Source organism: Hermetia illucens, chromosome 2, assembly GCF_905115235.1.
Source record: "Hermetia illucens chromosome 2, iHerIll2.2.curated.20191125, whole genome shotgun sequence".
Classification (NCBI taxonomy): domain Eukaryota; kingdom Metazoa; phylum Arthropoda; class Insecta; order Diptera; family Stratiomyidae; genus Hermetia; species Hermetia illucens.
Genome location: NC_051850.1, coordinates 136,306,444 through 136,330,773, shown reverse-complemented (window position 1 = coordinate 136,330,773; position 24,330 = coordinate 136,306,444). Strand labels below are relative to the sequence as shown.

The window sequence follows — 24,330 nt, the reverse complement described above, 5'->3', positions numbered from 1 at the left end:
GAACAAAACGGAAGAATATATCATTGACAGACCTCTGCGAGTTTGATAACGATACCTTTTTGCTTTCTAAGTCATGACTAAATGGCTCTAGATTTGGAGATCGAGGCAAACCGAGTCCAACTGAAGACCCAACAAGCAAAATAAAGGCTCTCCGTCTGATAGTTCATCCCAAGCTTCCCATTCGGATAAGTGAGCGGAATATCGAGCGCGTTGAACTGTTTATATATCTAGGAAACGTAGCTTCTATCGGCGCTGGTATCGAACTTGATGTCGTTTGAGGAATTACCAGCGCTTGATTCGATCTCGTTGTTTTATCAAACACCTAGGAATGCACCAAGATGAGGTGGATCAACTTCATTGTGCAGAACAGTGGAGTGCAGGCCTGTTGGGAAGTCCTAAGGGTAGTCAAAACACAATTCAATGAAACGGCAACGATGACTGCACTCTTCCTTATTCAGGGGTCAATGACAACCACATCCGGGGAGCATGATACCCCTCTGCAGACTTCCATTAAATGTAATGTAAACATGCGCTGAAAGATAAGAGAGAGTTCAAGTTTTTCCAATCAAAAACAAATCATAAGGGTACTTCTTATCTAAGCCTTTATCTTTATCGAGAGATTATGTATTATCTTTATAAAGATTATGTATTTTTTAATCAAGTTAATCTAATTCGAAGCATCGGCAACCTTGATACGCAGTTAATAGTGCTGAAGGTTGATATTAAAAGAGTCGCATATTTGATGGCTTTAAAAACGGAAAAAGCTAGTCACATTTGAAGGACATCTTTGCTATAGTTTCGTAGATGGAATCATAAAAACTCAACTGTTCAAGTTCTCCAGACTTTATCCGACAATATCCGCAGAGGTTTATAGGTAAGTGACGAAAAAATCCTGAACACTTTCTGATTTTGAGTTGATCTGTCATGGTAAAACTTGGTTTTGATGGACTTTCGTTTGACGATCAGGGTTGTCGTTAAAGATAGCATTATTCTGAGCAACCTCAATATGAGTATAATCAAAATACGTCATAAACGAATTAGAAAATTGACTTTCTTAATATTCGAAATTATTACAATCACTGGAGCCATAATCGACTTTGCCATGCCCCGAGAAGCAAATCTAATTGAAAACCATCCAAACTGCTTAGACTGCCAAGGAGCCAAAGTTTCACTCGTAATTCGCCTATATTCCAACAATACCCGCCAGCTCCAGACTCACCTACGAGCAACTCACCTGCACGTTATAAGGCTACCATGCCAACGATTCATTAGAGCTACTATTAGCGCTTTTTCAAGTGTGAGCCAGTCGGCCGCTCGCTATCGAAGCGCCATGTAATCAAAAGATTTAAGATGTTTCAAAAGTATCTAACATTGAACATAGACCTTGACAAAGAAGCTGCAAACAATCACCGGACAGACACCCATATGCTGCCAGCCGCCATTCCGCTCCACTGAACGGGGGTCAGGCGCATACGTACGAGCAACTGATGGGGGTCGCCTATCAGATGGCAAATGGCACAAAACATCTGTTTTAGATGCTACCGATTGCTGTGTGGAGTGTCTACTCAGATAAAGTGAGTTTACAGTTAGTCGTTGGTGTCCGATTTCACTTTTGCTGATGGCGTATGGTGGAGCCAGTTGCAGGGTTCGACTATGGACATGTGTTCCGCGATGTGGAGGCGGCAAACAGAAGGGCTTCGCCTTGCGACATCCCACACGGATCATCGCGTCTATTGAACGCACACGATTGAGGTCTACTTTCCAACTTTCTATCGAAATCCAACCGCTAGTCTCTCGTCGCGACTCCGCCGATGACGGTGACGATGAAACATCATTTCCAGTAAGCGTTGAAGAACGGGAGGTTCTTTCACCATGGAACAACCGTTAGAACAACAGAACAAGACCATAGAAAACGGGAGCTTAGCGTTCCATTGCAACTGAACCTTTGGTAGTGTTATACTCAAAATGTTGCCTTCTCGTGAACTTTACCTGGAAACCAGCAGGCAGCAGGCAATTGAGCATAACAGACCGGGAGGAATGACACTTTGACACTATGGACTGCCCAAAGTTCTTATGAGATCACTACCTGGGCAGGTGATTCAATTCACATACAACCAATGGCACTCACTTCAAGGGCTTCAGGCGAACGGGGACTAGTTTGGCGATAAGGGTCCCGCGAGCGGTTCTTCCTGCGTCACATCCACCAACGTATCACTTCATACGGTTCCCAATGATTTCAACGCGAAAAACAAAGCAGTAACTTCCACTGTAGTCAAGAGAGGCGCGCGCACGTAAAGATCTCCACTATCCACACTGAAAGCACGAACTGCCGGGCGGTACTGGCTCTAGTACACGGGCCCCAGCGAACCGCTGTCGAATCGTCCAAAACCGGTCGCCAACCAAGAAAAGTAGTAACGTCGTTGTGTGGCGGAGCACATTGCCATTGACTGCGGGCCAGATCACGTCGAGTTTCCATCCGATCCGATAATGGATTTACTTCACCAGTCGGGCCCAGAGAGAACGGGAAGGTTTTCCTTCGCTCACTTTTCCGTAACCAGTTTCCTAAACAGAAAAAAACGTCATCATCTTGCCCACTACCTGACCCACGATACCTGTTCGCAACAACAACGTGGCTCGGGCGAAGAAAACACCTGGCCGTTCCGCTCGTAAGATCCATGCAATATTTCAAAGAACCATCAGCTGAAGAGCCAGGTTTGGTGTGTGGGTTCCGATGGGTGAGCGATATATGCAGTAATAGTAAACGCAGAGATGAGAGTTGCCAGTTAATCAGTTGGGAGTTTCTGAAGTTAGAGGAAAATAGATATTATCGAGGGGGAATCAACTGAAATCAAATTATGAAACGGAATTACACACTTCCTGCGACGATGCTTTGGATCGTTTCAAAGCAAATTCCTAGAAAATCTGATTTAATCATTAATCAATCCACAAACTGTTTTTGGCTTAGAAACTTCCTCTACAATAACTTTAGAAAATGATCATAAACAAGGGTGGAAACAAGACGTCAGACGACGTGGAGTGATTTGGCACTGAATATTATGACTGAGTACAACGTTTAGATTGAGCTCCCGAGTTCGAATCCTGGTTGCAGCTGTGAATGTTTATTTTCCATTGTGATTGTTTCATGGAATTAGGCTGAAAAATTAAATAGACGGGAAATTGCACTAAACAAGAAGTGATGTCCTCTAAAAGACAACGAGGTGAACGGAAGATAACATATACGGCCTGTTTACCCCCTAAATTAGTGATTATTTCAGGCAAACGCTTGTTAAAGGGACGAAAACCTCGTTGGAATCCACAGAGTCCCAGGAGCCGTCGACAGTTCTCTGCTAACGCCGAATGGGTGATGCTAGTCTGGCTATGCCAAAGTGGTAGTTGTGGCGTGTACCAGGAGCAACCCCTCTTAAACCGCAGGCATCAGGGAAGGAGGTATCACGAGCAGAAATACTTAGCGAGACTGTAAGGTGTGTTCGCTAAATACAAATGACGTCTCGCAAAGTGAAGTGGCTGGCGCCAATTCCAGGCCGTTTCGGAAAAAATCCCAGAAGAGATCGTTGATACTGGCTACCGGACCGTATTAGCTTCTACAGGTAAACATGCACAGGAACAGAAGGCACGCAAAAAAACAAAAACAACGATAATTCCCGCTGAGAGAACCGTAAGTGCCAAACGCCAAAGTGAAAACCAGAAGGGGCATCTAGAGGAGAGTTGATCCAGGTACTATCCAGGGCATAAGAAAACGAAGAAGGACAAGAAAAAAATACAGGCGGATATGAATGTAGAAGCAACAACGGAAGGCCAGGAAAGCAAACTAGGCCGCCAGCTATACTCATTAAGCCGATGTAAGGTGAGATCTTTGCGGAAGTCTTCTGGGAGATCCGTTAAAAAACCAAGCCCGAAGACCGTGAAGTAGAAATGTCTTCCATATAGAAAGCGAAGGCTACGGAGTCCTCGCTTACTTAAGTGGTCAAGATGCTATCTCTGGAAATCTGAGATTTTGACTGTCTTACAGAAACGACTGAAGTGGAAGAGATCATCAAGTGCGAACGTCCAGAGATAACTAATACTGAATAGACGTAACCTCTGCAAATTCTCAAGGTCAAAAACTCGTGGTGGTGGAAATGTTGCACAATACGCGAAACTTAACACCGAGAAAACTAGAATTGGTTCAGTTACATGTAAGATGCCGAAGACGATTAACTTCTATAAAGTGTCACAGGTATTTAAACAATACGTTTATAACCTACCGAAGGAGAAGGAAGAAGGGTAGCATGCCATACATGCCGGCAGGAAGGTCACCGAGCGGAGAATTGCAACGAAAAAGAGTTGTTTCTCCTTCGGGGATCGTGGAGTGGTGCAATGTTCAGGGCAGAACTGAAAAGAGTTAGGACGCGGCCAAGATGATCCGCATCTGAAAGTATGTCTGTGGTGTTTGTAGTGATTAAATCAAGTTGAAAGAATGAATCATTTTTTTCTCTATTCGCTGTTTTTAAGGTTTTATGTAACACTAAACCTTGCTAAAATCGGTTTATTGTCTATCTGTCTTTCCGTCTATCTACCTCATCTTATATCTCAGAAACGGTTACTCCTATTGATATGAAATTTGGTAGAAAAGTGTGACCTATGAATCTCATGGAGGGAACAACATAGTTCCACGTTGAGTTAAAGAAGAGTAATTTTTTTTCACTGAGTATAGTGGTTTTGGGTATCAAATGAAAGGTTTCGATCAGTACTTTACAAAGCTGACATTAGTTGCAAACGGGAGGATTACGAGGGGGAAGTTAAGTCAATGACCCATTCTCACAAACCCCACCCAACTATCTGAAAAAAATATAGTGGCCCATGCACATGGTGTCTAGGCCCCAAAATATTCATACCGATACCTGTTTAAATAAAGTTAATAGTATATTACTATATTTATTGTAAGTATATATTTTTTAGATATTGCTTGGGAACCCACCTTACATTTATTCTAGAACCACCAACATTTGCAGTAATATAGGCTATACTAGAGAGCATACTGCCAAGTTTGGTGGAAATCGCACAATTACTAACAGAGTTATAATGGGTCCTCTTTGAGCCGACTCAACTACTGCCCTATGCTGATAATATCGACATCATGGGAAGAATGACCCGGGACGTACAAACTGCCTTCATCCAGCAGGCGGCACGAGATCTTGGGCTGTACATCAATGAAGGCATGATGAAATTTATGGTGGCAACGCACCAGAAACCAACCAACCAACAACTTCAAACCGCACTGGTCAAACGGGAAGAATAAAGATAGAAAACTACAACTGTGAGACCGTTGATAGCTCTTACTGTACAAGACAATGATCTTGCCAGTCCTCATGTATTCCTCGGAGACTTGGGTTCTTATCAAGAAAAATTGCGAACTCTTGGTCCCGTTCGAGAGATGAATCCTCCGAAGAATTTTTGGCCCCCTACATGAGGATGGACGATTCCGTAGCCTACACAATGACGAAATCTATGAGCGATACCATGACCGTCACGTTGTGGGTAAAATCCGGCTCAATAGGTTACGGTGGGTGGGTCACTTAATCCGTATGGATGAGGATGATCCCACCCGGAAAGTCTATAAGGGCAACATCTATGGTAGAAAAAGAAGACGATGCAGACCCTGCCTGAGATGGAACGATGGCGTAGGTTAGGACGCCAGACAGCCTTTAGGGATATCGAATTGGTGGACCTCGGCGCAAAATCGGGATGTCTGGAGTTCCTTATAAAAGTAGGCCTAGACCAAATACCGGTTGTTGCACCGTTGATAGTGATGATGAAAGCTTGAAATATATTGCTTTAAGATGTAATACTATGATAAATAGACTACAAATCAATGTCGGTTCACTACACACCAAAATATTTTGGCAGGTATCGTTATCTGGTAATATTGCAAGAGAAAGTGCATAGACGAATACTTCTTTGGGGTGTAATACTGGCGTTTACTTTGTGTTTTTGTTTTTTCTTAATAATAATGGAGTGAAATGCTTATTTTTTATTTTATTTCTAAAGAATAGATAATACAGAAAAATTTACGACACGAACTGAGCATTGTCTTTTTGGTTTGGTTATGAAGATCCTAAGTTAATCACGGAAAAGGTAAACAGACGAGTACTTTTTCGACACACTGTAAGTACAAATGGGACAACTGACCATTCAAATATGCTTATGTAAACTATACACAAAACCTTTCATTGGAGCCAATAAAAAATCCTTTTATTGTTTCAATATGATCTAGTCAACCGCTTAAGATTTCTTAAGGTATTTCGTTGCGGGTTGGGGCAAAAACCTAACTCTATGGCATTTCGCCTCATCAGATACCGCTGTCATCTGGATTCAGAAGTGTAACTTTTCCTGAATTCGGTTTTCAATGATAAGGTTCCACGCGGAGGGGCGGGTTCTAATTAGGTGCTAATGTCAGAGCACTTGAATGAGACAAACGGATCATGGAAGTGGCGGCGAGGATGGGGTATGTTGGTTTAAACATCGGATCTAATGTAACCTCCGGCAACCGAAGCGGGAACAAATCTTCTATATATCGGCGGAAATTGGCGTGTTATAAGTTCCCCGTTTTGAACAGCTTTCAAACGACTAGGAAAAGCCATTAACTAGAATGGTAGAATACATATTAGTTGTAGGATGATTCCACAGCGCGATACATAAAAACAAAGCTGAACTTGGTTATCAATGGGTCAAAAAAATGGCGGGGTTTATGGGAACCAAGTTCACTTAAAACCGAACCAATTGATCGCGTGTCTGGACGGCTCAATGGTTAGAGCCCTGTCATAATGAATAGTCACGGTTAGAGTGCTACTGGTGGCAGAGCAGCTTGTATTGTGGGTGGATGTTGGATACTAGTTGACTCAGCTGCGAAAAGTACCTGAGTCAAAACAGAGTAATAATCAGGAGCGAGCGGGGCAATCGTGACCATATTGTCTCCTATAGTGTACCGTTACGATCTTGAATGAAGTACTTTAAAGCCCAGATCCAATTGTATTATCGCCAACAATTATTAATGTTAAATCGCATTTTGCGCCTCTTTTTGCGGCTGAGACCAAGTGTGTTTATGGCCGCACTTATGATAACGTTCTTCAGGTAATTGTGAAGATCATTTGTTGATGCTTCATCTCCAGGATCTCTGTTGACTGCGGTTATTACGGCATCCATTTCCGTTTTATAGGTATTGCGGACGGCTGTGTTGCGGATGGCTTCAGTGTTAACTCTAACCTGATTGTCAGAGGGGATTCTGGGTGGTGTTCTTATTCGAGCTCGGAGCACCATGTCAACGAGATAGTGATCCGAGTCTATATTCGCCTCCTATATGTTCTGACATTCATTAGCCAAAGCTGAGAGGTGGCGGCGTTCGATCAACACGTGGTCAATTTGGTTGAAAGTGGTCCTGTCTGGAGAGGACCACGTTGTTTATGTTTATGGACCGCTTTCCGCGCAAACTTCCAACAACCATTTCGTGTGACACTGCTAATTGAATAATCCGCAGTCCGTTATCATTTGTATTTCGATGTAAGCTATGAGAGCCAACGTATTGCCTGAATACGGGCTCCGTCCATACCTGGCTGTTAAAATCAGGAAGTATGATTTTAATATCATATCTGGACAGGCTTCGAAGGTTCGTTCTACTGACTCGTAGAAAGTATCCTTCTCCGCCTCTGCAGTCTCCTCTGTAGGGGCGTGAACGTTAATGAGGCTTATATTTCTAAATTTGCCCCGCAAGCGCAGAGTGCATAGCCGTTCGCTTATGTTTTCAAAGCCGATAGCAGCAGGTTTATTTTTTTTGGCCGACTAAGAAACCTACTCCGAGCACATGGTTTACTGGATGGCCACTATAAAATGGTGTAGTAACTCTTCTCCAGGAAAACGGTCCCTGTCCAACCCATCTTCTGTAACGCTGTAAAATCAGCCCTATATTGGACCAGAGTATCGGCTAGATGCTTGGGAGTTTCATCTCTGTACAGAGAGCGCACGTTCCATGAGAAAATGCGCAAATCGTTATTCCTTTGTCGCTGCCAGGTTCGTTGTTGTTATCCGTCCAGTCCGAGGCTTCTGTTGTGGCTTCGTAGCAAGTAGTTTTGCGTGTAGGGTTGTCAGCCGTACCCAACCCCCAAACCTGGAGGACCATTTAGTCCAATTTGTCCCGTTTTTAGACGCGGGAGGCTCGCCTTCATCCTTCTCCGTCTGCAGCTTTTCGATAAGAAAGAGCTCCCAGCGGTCACCACGTGGAGTTGGAGATAAGATTTGGTAGTAGGGCTGTTGGTGTTGGTTCAGCCGGCGTTTTCCAGGTTCTATACTCCGTCGTGGGTACCAATCCACGCTCTGAAACCTATACTACCCTTTGACAGGTATAATTTTGAAAAATACCCCTTCCCTGATTTGAGTATCTAATTTTCTCGTAGCTTTACCTAAACCATTCGCAATACCTATTCTATAATATAAGCACTCCTTTGCCTTTTCTATCATCTGAACAATACTTCCTTTAATATCGGAATGTGCACTGGATTTTACCGTTTTAATTTTCAATCTAACTTCATCTAGTTCTTTTGCCTTTCAAATGGTAGATTTTATAGCAAAATAAAAAATAAATAAATAATAATAAATACTGACACACTTAATGTACTTAGATGACATCAAGCTGTATGCTGGGACTGACAACCAGCTTAGAAGTCTGTTACGAATAATAGACATGTTCAGCCGTGATATTCGGATGGAGTTTGGATCAGACAAGTGTCGAATCTAAGCCATCCGCAAAGGTCATCACGAGCCACATGCCGGACAGCATTGGTGACCTCCACATCGAAGCTGTGACCGAGACAGACTTCTACATGTATCTAGGAATTCTGCAAGGAATCCATGCTCGAGTTGGTGGTCTGAAGGATGCTCTGCTGTCCGAATTCCTGCGATGTGTAAAGCTGGTGCTGAAATCGCATCTATCGGGGAAGAATAAAATGAGCGTGTTGAATGTATTCGCTATCCCTTCATTGGCTTATGCAGTCGGAATATTGCCGTGGACGAAGACCGATCTGGAAAACGTCCAGCGGCGGATACGGACAACTATGTCCAAATTCCGAATGCATCATGCAAAGTCTGCCGTGGAGCGGATGAACCTGCCTCGTGACATCGGAGGTAGGGGCGTGGTTGACGTGGTGGCACAACATCATCGCCAAGTCGACTCGCTGCGCGCTTATTTTTACAGCAAAGAGCAGGCAAGTCCCTTGCATGCGGCTGTCTGTAAGGCAGACTGTCGACTGACTCCACTCAACTTGAAGGATCGATCTTTCAGTCCTCTGAGTGGGGTAAAGTAGGACCAAGAGCGAATCGATGAACGGAAATCGAAGGCAATGCACGATAAATACGTGAATTGTCCTTGGCAGCCATTTGTCGAACAAATGGCTGTGTGCTGGGGAGCTCTTTGCTGAGACGACGGGATTCATGTGTGCCATACAAGATGGCGTGGTCGCCACCCGAGCTAATAAAAAGCTCATCATGAAAGAACCGGTTGGAGAACGACCAGTGCAGAAAATGTGGTTCGGCGTTAGAGACATTGGACCATCTCATTTCTGGCTGTACTGTTATGGCACCGGTGCAATATATCACCAGGTTATCCCCCATAATAGCAACATTGAACGGAAATACGTGGAGAAGAAGGTGAACTATGAGCCATTAGCTCGGGAAATGAAAGAAATTTGGCGTCTCGAGCGGGTGGTTGTAGTTCCCATAATATTGTCAGTTCCATTGCCACTGACCTACCACCGGCCACCAGCGCCCCTTTAGTTAAGCTAAACGCTTGGCACTTAGTGCTAGTATTAGGTAAAATCCGGCATCTGCCGAGATTGTGATAACTCGGAATAATAAATAAAAAAAAAATTGTATGGTTTTTGATTAGGACTTGGAAGGTTGGTCGTTATTAATGATTTTGACTCTATATTAAATAATAAAATCAAATTTTATCAAAAAAATGTGTTTTTTATTATGTTAACCTTAGAATTTTTCTACACAACTTCTATTGGAAAGGGATGACAGTCTCGAGTATTATTTCCAATTGGCCCCCATCAAAGTACTAAACACTTCCAACAATACTTAACTTTGGTGATTGGACGAGAACAATTTTTTTTCTTGAAAATCAATTTTATTTTACATGCCAGCAAAAAGGAATCACCAATACAAACAAAAATGTATGGCAACATGTTAGGGTTTAATAAATTGGGCAACAAAAGGCAAAAAAGTGGTATCATGACTTTTCTTAAATTTCTTATTCTTTGCTGCTTCACTTCTTTCCTTCAGAGCCAGTGTTAAAACTGACCTGCTTCAGAAAACACCTTCCCTGTGATACCACATTTGGTTTTATTCAGAGGAAAACATTTAACACAAAACTGTACCTTCGTAGCTGCCGTTTCACCCCTTAGATGCAGCCACCGAAAAGTGGCGTGAACGAGTCAATCTGGCTCGCAAGCCGTAAACAAATCGAGACCAGTGGAAATAACTCCTTGAAATGAATATTTATGTCGTTCCAGGTACAATTGTAAAATTAGAAAGTGTCCTTGGGTAATTGAAATGAAAGACTTTTTTGAATTCATGAATTCTGAGAAAATCCAATTTAGACCGAATTCCAGTCAAAGCAAGGAAGCACGGAAGTATTTTCATTCCTCCCGCGTCGAAAATGATTATTCTGTTTCTTCCGAGATCTCACGGAAAATTCCCTCCCCCAAAAGGGGCACGATTTCCTGTTTGGCTGTATCCTTCCTGCCGTTCAGAGTCAGCGGGAACTCCGAGCAGTAAGCGCCCATCTGGCAACGTCGCCTTCGCAAAAGGTAAACACACACAGCGCCGAAAACAAACCACAGGAAAACGATGGGCGCCAGCAGGGGAGGCTGGCGAGCGCTGGGGAGGCAAGAACCCGAATCAGGGGCAACGGAAAGCGAAGCGAAAGAAAACAAGACAAGATGTTACCTGCACGGAAAAAGTTGCCCAAGAACGTTGACATTGCTGTGGAGCAGATGCGGATGCGGAATCGGCGTCGGCCGCGCTCGTAATCGCCGCCGACTATCGTCTACGGCCGAAGGCTGTCGAGGAGGCGCGTTGCTGCCCAGGAGAAAGCGGCGGCCGAGGATGCGGACACATCTGCAGGCGGGCTCGGGGCACCCGCGAACCGCCAACGCTCGAAGGTCGCAGGACCAAGTGACAGCTGCTGCGGCGGCGGCGGTCGTTGAACGCACGAACGATGGGCCTCACGGTGCCGCGGTTGGTCTCTGGCCGATCCTGCCTGGTCGGGGGGCGGGCGGTTGTGTTTTGACGCCGCTCGGCGCACTTGCGATCGACGGGGGATGCACGACGACGCGCGGCGGAATCCTTGACGACGCGGCCACCACCAATTTCCCACTTTCCCGGCTCCCCGCTGCCGATCCGTTCGCTCCGCGCCAGGCACTCTCGGGGATTTCTGCACTTGAATTCACCACAAACTTGTCGCGACGGGCCACGGCTCGGCCATCGAACTGCCACTCGAACTTTTCACTTTTTTAGGCCGCGGAAAAGTCGCAATCGCCGCTGCTCATGAACACGGAAAAACGACGGGCGAGAAAATAAACAACGGAAAAGCGTTCTCGGGACTGGTTGTCGCTCCGCGGCTCGGCTGAAAACTCCTCGCTCGGCTCAGGGAGCAGTCGGAGCGCTGCGCGAGTCCTCGTCTGCGCTCGGGTCGTCCTTCTCGCTCGCTCGGCGCGGCGCTCTCCCTCGCGGTTCACTCTGCGCCCGTGCCGGATTCAACAGACCACCACTACACGCGCAACAAACGTCCGCTTGACAAAGTGCGTACGGCGGGGAAGATGTTTTGACGGCAGGTGTGTGCGTGCACTGTCGTCGCGCCGCGTCGTTGTGCGTTCTCCCACGATCGGGACCTGAACCTGAGCCGTCGCCGCGCTGAAAACACTTTCAATGTCTCGAACTTGCCTCGCAATTTTGCCGCCACACGCACTGAATTCTGGCGCAGCAGTTGGCGGATCGGGTGCTGGGCGACTGGCGTCAGTTAAGACTACACACAGAAACGGGAATTTTACTCGGCAAAACGTCGAAAAGCCGCGAAGTCGTCGCACTACGAGTCCTCGAGAACAGCTGGGTCGGCCATCTTAAGATTTACGTCGATGTTGTTTTTTACGTCCCGCTTTTCACCTTCGCTCACGTTTTCATTTGGCGTTTATCTTTCGTGATGTTTTCGTTCCTTCTCGCTCGCACTTTCGACCAGTTGCGTGTTAATTTCGGGGTTAAATTTCCGACCAATCCATTGATGGCTCATCGTATGTAATGACGGTTTGTGGCTTAGATGGGGACGGTAGTTGGGTCGGCTATGTAGAGATGGCAGCGCTACTGCTTAGGAGATATCCCATATCTTGCGTCCTTAGGCGGTCAGAATCAAATATTAATTTTCCCACAAGGCAATTTCAAGGGATTAAAAAACGCATATTATGGAAGTAAGTAAAAGATACCCGCGCCATATTCTCTACTGATTGGAGCCACGGCCGCTCTCTCATCTACCACAGTTTGTGCCAGACGATCCCAAGCCGTCTCGTGGTGATTGCGGTTTTTCTGCATTACCTTTATGTTGATTTCGCAGCATTCAAGACCATCCTGAACACCGGACATTTATTACGGATTACGGATGCGTGTGAATATGCACTTGTACGCATTTGGAGGCGTGCGTGCATGAGCAGTTTAATGTGCAAAATAGGAAAGTAGGGAAACAAGGAGGGAAAATAAGTAATCCGGTTAGGACTCATGGAGAGCAGAGCCCTGAAGCAGAGTGGGGGTGTCCGAGTTCATCAAGGACAAGCGCAACTTATACCAAGCCATAAAAAAATATGGCGAGAGCTATTAGAGCGTTCTACATCAAATCGTAGCAGGAGGAACGAAGTTCCAAGGGCAAGTCGAAATCTGTTGCCCCAACAGTGTCACAGGCGACCCAAGTGACACCTAATCGTATTGCAATCAACCTGCACCAAACAAGATAGTGCGGAAAAAAGATGTGGATCCTCTGGGAAATCAGCAGTCATCTAGGAGGAAAAAGGTCATGCAAATAATTCCGAAAAACGGAACTAAAAGCACCGAAGAGAGAAAGCAAGTCACCCAAGTGCGAGCTCTGGTAATCGAATCGGCAAAATCCAAGGGGAATGAAAACGGTGGATAGATCGAGGTTGTTAATAAAAAGGCAAAAGTGTGAACTCGCCCAGAAGCAATTGTGATCTCCAGCAATGGAAGTTTATTCTATGCGGAGATACTGAAAAAGGTCAAAGTTGACCCTGACCTAAAAGATCTAGGCGGAAATGCCAGTATGATTCGAAGCACCCAGAAGGGTGACGACATGTTTTAGCTGAAAACAAGTCGGAATACCGGAAGCTCGCGCTTCGGGTATAAAGGTTTTGTGTTCATCTTATGCATGAAATTTCAAGGCACATTTTTCTATCCGTATATAGCTACAAACCCAACATATTCCTTCATATTTTTCCAAACTACGAGACATACGTACATATTACAGCCGTAGATATTACGCTCACCCTAAACAAACAAACTGCCTATTTGCGAATACCGTACACATATATGCACGTATATAAATTGATCGTACCCATATTTCCAATTTACTTCTTATATCTATTTAAATTAGGCACTGCCCGCAAACTTCATTAGCACGCATATACTATATACCTACATAGACACATGTCTGTTTGGAGTAATTGATATTCATATACAAGTGACTAAAAAACTAAAACAAAATAATTCTTTGGGACCCCATTCATAAGAACTCATTTGGTTGTGGTATTGACGAATTGATATGTGATGATGACGTCATGCAGATTGAAGAGTGCATGAAATTCACAAAAAATGGTAAAGTTTTCCCACGATAACTTTGTTAATAATGGTTGGATTTTCTTCAAACTTGACTAGCTTGTGCATTATGTTCTTCGTTATACGCATGCCAAATTTTGTACTTATGGAATGAACATAAGGGGGGTTCCCGGGTAAATTTCTAAAATGTGGAAATATACTATTATTAACTTTATTTGTGCAGATATCGGAACCGGATATATTTTGAGGCCTAGATTTCGTAGAGATGCACCACTGTGATTTTTTTCAGATTTTTCGGTTGGATAGGTTCTGAGAACGAGACCTGTTACACTTTTTGTGGGTCATATTTTGAACCCTCACTCCCCTATGTTTCATCTAATATCAAATATTGAACCAGATTCGAAAAGTACTAATTAAGACCTTTCATTTGATACCCTACATGGCTACATTCTGTGAAAAAAAAATTTGCACCCTCCATTCACATGTATGGGAAGCCCCCCTTAAACTTAACACAAGATGGCGCCACTTACTGCATGTAAAGGGATCACCAGATTACATACTCTCACCAATTTTCGTCACAATCGGTCTAGCCGTTTCCGAATAAATCGGGTGTGACAGACAGACAGACAGACAGACAGACAGACGGACAGACGGACAGACAGACACCGTCTCGATTCTAATAAGGTTTTGTTTCACACAAAACCTTAAAAACAGCTTGGGGAAAACTGATGGCTTCCGAACTCAGGTTAGGAACTCACTTGGGGAGAAAAACATGTGGTCTATATACAGTGCAAGGATGTCGATGGAGTGACATCCAAAGGAGAAATTTGCACTGCCTTGATGGAACAGTTTAAGTTGGTGGAACTTGCCGAGGTGTTCATTGCGAGTTTGCGGAAAGCCTATGGCAATACTCAAACGGCCACATTGCGATTGCCAGTGGACGCCGCGCAGAAGTTATTGGCGGCCGGGAAGGTTCGAATCGGATGGGTTGTTTACCATCTGAGAGAGCAGATTTCTCTAAAGAGTAGCTTCAAGTGCCTCGCTTTTGGTCATTTCGCAAAGGGATGTACCAGCGATATTGATCGGTCCGATCGATGCAGAAGGTGGGGGAGAAAGGCCATATTGCCAAAGCGTGCAAAAGGGTTTATTCAAATAAACCTCAACCATTGCAGGGTCTCTCAAGATTTACTCGAGCAGACCACCTACGAATCCGAGGTGGAAATTGCCATCGTTAGCGAACCCTATAGAAACCATCACGGTGGCCATACAATGTACTGGGAGTCAGGCATACAGCAGCTTTGTGTGGGCGAAAATAAATTGGGTATATGTGTACAGCTGTTTATAATGAAATAACTAGATAGAAAGATTAGGTTGATCATCCTAAATCCTAAATTTGGCTAAGTTGACCGTGAAGGTCCGCCCGCAAAGATTGAAACTCCATCAAAGTGCTCGCTCGACACGTTCTTGCACACCTCTGTGCTAGCCAGGCTCGGAAATGTGGGGGAGGCCTTTGAGCGCTTTGATCCCTCACACTTCATTACTACAAATCAACGTGTCTATTCCGATGCATGGGTCCGCGCCGCATTCCAAAATAGACATTAATAGGAACTTCGCGACGACCTATCGAATAGCAACCCAAACGCGAACTAAAATTGGAAAATAAAAAAAAACGGCTCGACCGCGCGCGTGAAGCCGTAAGTCTCCGGACCCGAGTGCCGCGATCAAGGAGGGGAAGATCCACGACGGATCACAGTCCCAATTATTGCCTCTTCTGCCTCAGATTTTGAATGAGGTGCGGCCCCTGAAGTTCCCACCGTTCCTCGACATCCTCAGGCCAGTTTATCATTTTTGAGGATGTCCCTTTTGATAGAGGGTCTGCGGGAGCACGGAGGAAAAGAGAGGGAGGAAAGTCCTCAAATTACGCCAGAGTTACTCAAAAATCATTTTGTGTTACCATGCAAAAAAATAAAAAAATAAAAACAAATACATAAATATAAATGATAACAAAGTAAAAAAAAAATAATTAAATTAAATTCAAGGAAGAAAAAAACTAAAAGAGAAAAAAAAATTTACCGAAAACCAAAAGAAAATTAAAAGAAAAAACTTACGCGGGTCGTCACTCCTAGCTCGAAGGATGATTCTGGTACAAAGAAAGTTGTTAGCATTATCCTATGAAAATGCTAAAATAATTTATAAAAAAATTAATTCATTGATTGTGACTCTTCTGTTTATTTATTATTATAACTTCTCTATCGAATCCGCCAGGCGAATGTGTAGTTGAGGGCAAGACTCCCCGAAAATTTCACCTCCACTGGAGCCGCCTCTCCTCCTTTCTTCTGCGGTTTCCTGATGCCGCCTCGAAAGCTTCCTTTGTCCGGAACAGAGACGACAAGGGGTTCGTGCCGTTGACGTCCCCGCCAACAGTACACACAGCAAAAAAATAGTCTTCCTGGTCTTAGGCCTCTTCTTTTTCCCGCTAATTGTTCACCAAACAAATTCCACTTTTTTCCCCCAATCGTTCACAAAACCAAAACCTCTCCTTTTTCTTTTCTTCTCCAACCGATCACCCAAAAACAAAGAAGCCGCGTTTTCTTCTCCCCTCCGTTTTCTGTTCCAACATCGCTTCACCTCCTGTTCTTTCCAACACGGCTTCATTTGCCGCTACATTGCCTTCAACTCTCTCTAGGCAATGTTGCGGCAATATGCGCATGCGCCTGCGGATGCGGCAAATCATTCGCCTCTTGTCAAGATCAATTCGTCCGAATGCATTCAATAATGTGCAATCTGCGGCGAACATTAGGACAATTGCACATTATTAAAGGGGTCGTAGTCCAAGGGTCATTGTTGGTGACTTCAATGTTTGGGCCCGTAAGTGGGGTAGCAGAGAGACAAATGCAAGGGGCCGCAGTTTATTAGATGATTTTGCATAGTTGGATATAATTCTGGCCAACAAAGGTTATGTAAACATCTTTCAGAAAGGGAGGTCTGCCTCAATCGTAGACCTAGCTTTTGTCAGTCCTGCACTGGCACGTGGTATATCCTGGTGCGTCCTCAAGGATTACACCTACAGCAATCACAAGGCAAACTTCTTTGGGCTATGGGTGGAGTCACTGGGTAGAAGACCATTATGTCCGAAACCGAGTAAGATGTCAGGCAGACCTTTATAGAGGTGTGGTTAGACCAACCTAATAAAGCAGGTGCCTCTACGGAAACAGCTGTCCATGTGGCCCAATGCATCGCCAAGCGTGTGACGCATCCATGCCTAGGAGGTGCCCAATCCCCAATAGAAGACCAAACTACCGGTAGAATACTGAACTGGCTAGCCTTCGATCAGCCTGTTACCCAGCCAGAAGAGCGGCTCAGAGAGCGGTAGGCAGGATCGACCAAGGGCAAAAAGAGCGCGCCTATAAGGAAGCCCGCAAAACCCTCAAGCTCGCTATCCAACGGAGCAAGAGGAAATGCTTTAAGGAGCTCTGTTCGGAAGTGGTTGTAAACCCGTGGGGGAGCGCTTATAGAATCGTGATGGGGCGATTCAGAGGCTGATCAACTCCGCAGATCACGTGCCCTTCACTCTTATGAATATTTACCCAAGGGTTATTCCCCCGGCAAGAGCAGGGCTCAGACAACTTCCAGCGACATCTTAACGACACGGCAATACTGGCAGTCGCCAGTGACGAGCTGCTGGAGATCTGCGCTAGGATAGGAGATAACAAAGCTCCGAGTCTGGATGACGTTCCGAATAGGGCCCTTAAGCTTGCCATGAAATCCAGATCGGCCTAAGGCTGGCAAACCTCCAGGTGAGCCAACCTCCTACAGACCTATTTGTCTTTTGGACACTGTGAGCAAAATGATAGAGCGAGTAATTTATAATAGCTTACCCCCGGTTGTTGAGAGCCAGGAAGATCTCTCAAATCGGCAGTATGGGTTCCGTAAAGCCAGATCAACCATTGATGCCATCAAAATGGTTACTGACTTGGCCGAAGATGCAACCCACGGAAAGGGCAGTATTAGCAAATATTGCATAGTAGTCATCAAATACTTGGGAATGATGATAAACGGGAAGCTTAGCTATAAGCAACACGTGCAGTATGTTTATGATAAAGCATCCACTGCAAGTGTGACCCTGGCAAGGATGATGCCGAACGTGGGAGGGCCACGGCATCCTTCCAGATTGCTTATAACTAGGGTAGTGAGATCGATCCTGCTCTATGCAGCTTCAGTTTGGAGAAAGGCATTGCAGGTTGCATTGAACGCTAACAAACTGAGTTCGGTCTACAGAAGAACAGTCCTAAGGGTGTGCTCGACATTCAGGACTGCCTCGGATGATGCAGCATTCGTCATTTCTGGAATGATGCCCATTGACATCTTGGCAGATGAGATAACGAATATATACTGTGCGAAGTCGATCTCTCCTTTATCGCAGACGAAGAACACCGAAAGGGAGAGATCTCTGAATAGATGGCAAGAACATTGGGAACGCTCGGGAAAGGGTCGGTGAACACACAAGCTCATCCCTGCCATCAAGGAGTGGTTGGAGAGACGGCACGGTGAGATTAATTATAATCTTACCCAGTTTCTCAAGGGGCATGGAGGATATCGCCAGTACTTGTTCAGGTTGAAATTTGATACCTCACCCGATTGTCCACCCGATTGCAAGTGGGTAAGAATTCCACACGCTGGCGTGTCCAGGTGTCTTTAGAAGATTTCCGCCTTCTAAAAATTTTAATAAGGTATTGTTTTACACAAAGCCTTAAAAAGGATTGTGATATGGAAGCAGAGAGAAGGTGCAGGCACTCGGTACCTCAGAAGTGGCGGGCTTCGGGAGTGGGCAAGCAGGCTCGCAGACATCGAAATCCCTCGACTGCAGTGCCTCGGTAGTGGACAGCTTGCACAACGTGGCATCTACTACTACAAGCAACTTATAGAGAAGGTGCTTGAACCGAGTACGTCGCCCGCTGGAACATCCGCCACAAAAGCGCAGATGGATGCGCCCAGGGTAGACCAGGGGGCATTACAAGCTGCATTAAAACCAATCGTATCCGATCCAGAGGCGGATCCATCTAGGAGAAGCTCAACCGTTATGAGATTTCTTCCAATATTCCAGGCGGTAAAAGACCTGGGCTAAAGGAGTACCTTAAACGTCTCGAAATTCGCTAAAACAAGACTGCAGATCACACTGAAAGAAAAGGCTGTCGAACAGAAGCCCGACCTGGAAGAGCCACCGTTCACTTTGTTTGGAGGCAAAATTGTTTTGCTGTCGGACTTTATGGAAGGCAAATACAACGGGCACCAAGCAACCAAGCATGTGGCGAGAGTCATTAGGGTTTTCTACAATCAAATCACCAGAGCCCTAAGATTACTCTTTGGACTGCAACGCCGTCAATGCAGGTGACATTCTACCGTATTTTGTGGATGGGTGAAGAAACAAGAAGGTTCGGGAAAAGGAAGACGAATACCCAGGACATCTGTAGCAAAAAAAGACCTGTCGCCTACTTTAAGGAAAGCCACTAACATTTCAGTAGGCGGGCAAGTGGTGCCCAAAATACTTGGATGGCGCGGTGGATAGGCTACTTAGCGCACAGAGGTTCTCTCCATTGTAGCATGGCAGATCGTGGTCACGTTAGTCGAATTGTCATGCGTCATCATGCGTCAATATTTAGTTAAAACTGGCCCGCATGACAATTACTGTTGTGGATCATCATTTCAATTAGTGCACGATGAAAGGCTGATTCTCTAGCAATTTTACGATTGCACTCACTCGTATGAAAGGGAGATGTGTGTATGATCACATCAGAGGTGGAGGGAGAAATGGTCTACTGGGTTATCAACTCCCCCACCTTAACAATATCTAGAGTTACGGTCACGCTGACAGTGAAAGGCGGCCCGGTATCAAAGTAATAGGTTTCCGAAAGGATCTCTATTGGGCGAAGAAGAGGAGGGACGGGATAACCGGTATATTGCCGGAAGTGGTAAATGTCCGCAATTTACGAAGGCGCTAATTGCAATGAGAAAATGAGGTTTATTCAAATACACCTTCATCATTGCACTCTATAATTGCTGCACTGTGTGATATCTCCCTTTTTATGTATGAGAGAGATAATGCCTCTTTGCCAATTGTTAGGCATTGATTCGCGGTCCCATACCTTGAGCACAAGTTGATGAACCACTTGGTGTAACTGGTCACCTCCATATTTAACTAATTCGGCTGTAATTCCATCGGCTCCTGGCGACTTATGGTTTTTTAGCCGATGAATTGCACGGACTGTTTCTCTTATACTTGGTGGTGGCAGTATTTGTCCATCGTCTTCAGTTGGCGGGACCTCCAACTCGCCGATGTTCTGGTTGTTCAGTAGTTCATCAAAGTACTCTACCAATCGCTCTAATATGTCCATTCTGTCGGAAATCAGATATCCCTCTTTGTCTTGGCAGGATAAGCATCGAGGTGTATAAGGCTTCATCTTGCTGACTTGTTGGTAAAACTTCCGCGCCTGGTGCGGTTGCTCCCTGTACTTTTCTAGTTCACAGACTTGTTGGTTCTTCCAGGCTTCCTTTTTCCGTCTGTGAAGTCGGTTCTCGGTTTGACGGAATTCGTCATAAGTCTCCGCGCGTGCCCGCGTTCTTTGAGAATGCAACATTACTCGCTATGCAGCATTCTTCCGTTCCGTTGCCAGCCTACCTTCATCGTCAAACCAGCCGTTCCGACTCTTTTTGCGGCTGGGGCCAACTATGTTTGAGGATCTCTGTTGACTGCGGTTATTGCGGCATCCATTTACCGCTTATAGGTGTTGCGGAAGGCTGTGTTGTGGATGACGTCAGTGTTAATTTTCACCTGATTGTCAGAGGGGAAGTGTTATTCGAGCTCGGAGCATCATTTCAACGAGATAGTGATCCAAGCCTATATTGGCCCCCATATATGTTCTGATATTCATCAAGGCTGAGAGGTGCGCTCGATCAATTTGGTTGAAAGTGGTCCCGTCTGGAGAGGCCCACGTTTGGTTGTCGACCGCTTTCTGCGCAAACTAGGTATTTCCAACAACCATTTCGTGTGATACTGCTAATTGAATAATCCGCAGTCCCTTATCGTTTGCATTTTGATGTAAGCTATGGGAACCAACGTATCGCCTGAATACGGGTTCCTTCTCTACTTGGCTGTTAAACTTCCCAAGTATGATTTTGATATCATATCTGGGACAGGCTTCGAGTGTTCGTTCTACTGCCTCGTAGAAGATATTCTTCTCTGATTGTGCAGTCTCCTCTGTAGCGGTGTAAACGTTAGTGAGGCTTATATTTCTAAATGTGCCTTGCAAGCGCCGTTCGCTTATGTTTTGAAAGCCGATAACAGCAGGTTTCATTTTTAGGCTGACTAAGAAACCTACTTCGAGCACATAGTTTACGGGATGACCGCTGTAATATACGGTGTTGTGACTCTTCTGCAACAAACCGGTCCAACGCATCTCCTGCAACGCTGTTACATCAGCCCTATATTGCGACAGGGCATCGGCTAGCTGTTTGGCAGCTCCATCTCTGTACAGGGACGGCGCGTTGCATGAGAAAATGCCTAAATCGCTATTCGATTGTCGTTGCCAGGTTTATCGTAGTGTTATCAGTCCAATCCGAGCCTCATGTTGTGGCTTCATAACTTGGGTTTTCTGTGTAGGGTTGTCAGCCCTACCCAACCCTCAACCTGGAGGACCAATTAGAACTATCTCCCAGCGGTCACCACGTGGAGGTGGAGATAGGGTTTGGTAGTAGAACTGCTGGTGTTGGTTCAGCAGGCGTTTCCCAGGTTTTATACTCCAACGTGGGTGCCAATCCTTGTTTTGCCCTGGGACCTACACTACCCTTTGACCTGTTTCTGAGAATGGGTCGTTGAAGTAATTGCCCCCTTTCGGATCCCTGCACCCCTCTTTGCAACTAATCTTAGTCATTCGGTGAAAAAAAAAGTTGCACTCCTCTTTTAAGTATATGGGGTCCTCCCCATAAGTTCTGCGCGAAGTAATGTGCACATACGTGGGGGTTTAAAGTTCTCACCTTCCCACCAAATTTCGTGTTAATCGGCACAATCGTTTCTCAGAAAAGTGCGAATAAAGGAACATGGGAAGCTTTGCTCCCGCGTCCTGTAAGATACATTTAAAAACAAAAAGAAAAGAGATAAAGTAGAAGATATAAAACAAAAGCTCAATTGGCAATGTTAATTAGTTGATCTGAGTTTAATATTCAACTTTTCGGCTAAGCATAGCTGAACTAATTATTTTTTTCAAGTAATATTTAATTCAATTTTATATGTCTTCTATTCACTCCTCTGTGAAATATAGGACATCCTCATCAGCGGAAGAGCACATAGGCAAACATAAGCATCTACCATGATCGGGATTCGAACTCGGGGCAATGAGATCGAGAAACTGTTGCTCGACCATCGCACCCTTCAATTTAAGACGGTCATCCCGTGTGATGGTCGTTTTTTTTCGCTTCTTTTAGAAATTTTTTGTGGAGAACTGGATAAAGATAAAAATACGAAATTTTCACCACATATTTATTAATGTCTTAAGCATGCATGATAATCTTTTCAGCCCAATGGCATAGTTCGTTATTGAAATACAGAGCAATTTATACACCCATCTCCCCAAAAAAAAGGTGTTTCTCTGCTGCCACACTAGAGGGCGCTGCGATCATTTTAACGAAAAAATGTAAATGGCATTTTAACGTGCACACTTAACTACAGTCCGTAAACTAGGATTATTAAAAAATATTAAAAGCTAAATTTTTGGCGGCGTTTTAAACTTGTTTTTGTGAATTTTGGTATTTTTTAAGGCTTCTTTAATGAATAAAAAAAAACTACTGAATGAACCGCAATTATGTGTAGTTTGCGGGCCGTAGAAATATGTTCTGAATAAGTCTTGAAAATTTCAAAGAATTTCGTTTGATAGATTTTGGGCTGTGGTGACAGCCGATTTTCAACATGCAGTTTCGAGAAAAACGCATTTAAAAAGTATTATAGAATGCGATTTTTAGCCATAAAACCTTAACTGACCATTAATCTGCTATACCTAGTCTATAAACCTTAGGTTTTTTGAAGAAACACATGTACAGTCTTGGCTTCAATTCTTGTTCTTTTGTGCACTTTATTACGGTGATCGACACATGAGACTTTTTACCTGTTTAACACTGTAATTTCCGAACAACTCGGAATATCAAAAAAATCACTTTGCCCATATATATATTTAGATACAATTGATGCAAAAATAAAAAATTCGATTCGGCGGATCCGACACACGGGATGACCCCCTTAATTTAACGAACGAAAAATTCTCTTAACCTGAAAGTATCTACGGTTTACTTTCAACTGAGGGAGATACGTGAACTTATCTTTCTAAGTTATTACATTTATAAATTTCCAGATTTCAATGAAAGGTGATTGATTTTTTTTTAATTATTGGAAGAGAAAATTAAGTAGACACTTACCTGTTTCATCAATTATTAGATTCAAAAAACCCAGCAAATTTATAGATTTATTTATTTTCCTTACATTACATTTTTAATCTGAATAAAATAAAATATTAAATATCGATACATAGTTGTGTTATACGAGTTTTAAATATTACCAATCTCTTCATTCTTATTTACGCGCTGGAATTCTATTTGTTTCGTGTATTCCTCCAACTTATTTCCCGTCATTGTATTTGTTTCATTATTTTATTTTACACAATTTAACGATAATGAGTGTGTGTATAGGCCCTGTGGAAACATACGAGAATATTAAACATAAATTGAAAATTCAGTGAAACGATAAAACCATGGAATGATACATATTAACAACAACAATAGTGATATACATGTGTAATGTATATTTTAAACGTTGGTATTAGTTAGATATAGCGTCCCTCCTCGTCCTTTTTAAACACTTCCTAATTAGAGTCAACTGCAATAAATATGTCCCAATATACTTTGGATTCATAGAAGTTTCAGAAAGAGGTCGTCGAACATGTCTATAGTTGCTAATAGATAATATTTAAGTGTATTATTGTTTTGTAGTTGAAGTAGTTTTAATCAAGGTTCGTACTTTATTCGAATAAATGATGGATCTTAAAGGCTGACGATAGCTTTGTAATTGAGAAGCGGATAACGTACGTAGGACTAGAGCTGGTAGAGGTGGTTCCCCAAACGATTCCAAAAGCGAGGAGGTTTTGGTTTAATTGATATTCATAAGGTCATTTTTGGTGAGATGTTTTCAGAGCACAAGACAGGAAATCTGAATGCCTAAAAATAAGAAGGATGACAGACTGTCTGAAAAAGGCATAGATTAGCGAGTGGAATATCTTACACAATGAAGCGAATCATCGCTGTGAAGAAGATCCGCATTCGAAAAAAAGCGGATCCTTCTTTTCCTGTTTCCAGAGAAATACACAGAAGAAGAGAAGAACTGATCCCCGAAATACGGCATTTGTTTGG

The 24,330-nt window shown here is 44.1% G+C and overlaps 1 protein-coding gene across 8 annotated transcripts in view; it reads right to left on the bottom strand.

Annotated features, from left to right (window-relative positions):
- Window positions 1-12,329, bottom strand: part of LOC119649620 (PAN2-PAN3 deadenylation complex subunit PAN3) — a 151,027-nt gene extending 138,698 nt beyond the window's left edge. For 2 of the 8 annotated variants that reach the window (XM_038051842.1, XM_038051844.1), the window contains exon 1: window positions 2,129-2,428. Coding sequence is in view for 2 of the 8 variants with exons in the window: in XM_038051845.1 (XP_037907773.1) it covers window positions 10,999-11,032 (34 nt within the window). In the remaining 6 variants the exon portion in view is untranslated. Of the gene's footprint in view, window positions 1-1,989; window positions 2,429-10,998 lie in introns of those variants that run through there. The other 6 variants (XM_038051846.1, XM_038051849.1, XM_038051845.1 and 3 more) reach the window with 5 other exon arrangements.
- Window positions 12,330-24,330: the final 12,001 nt, after the last annotated feature.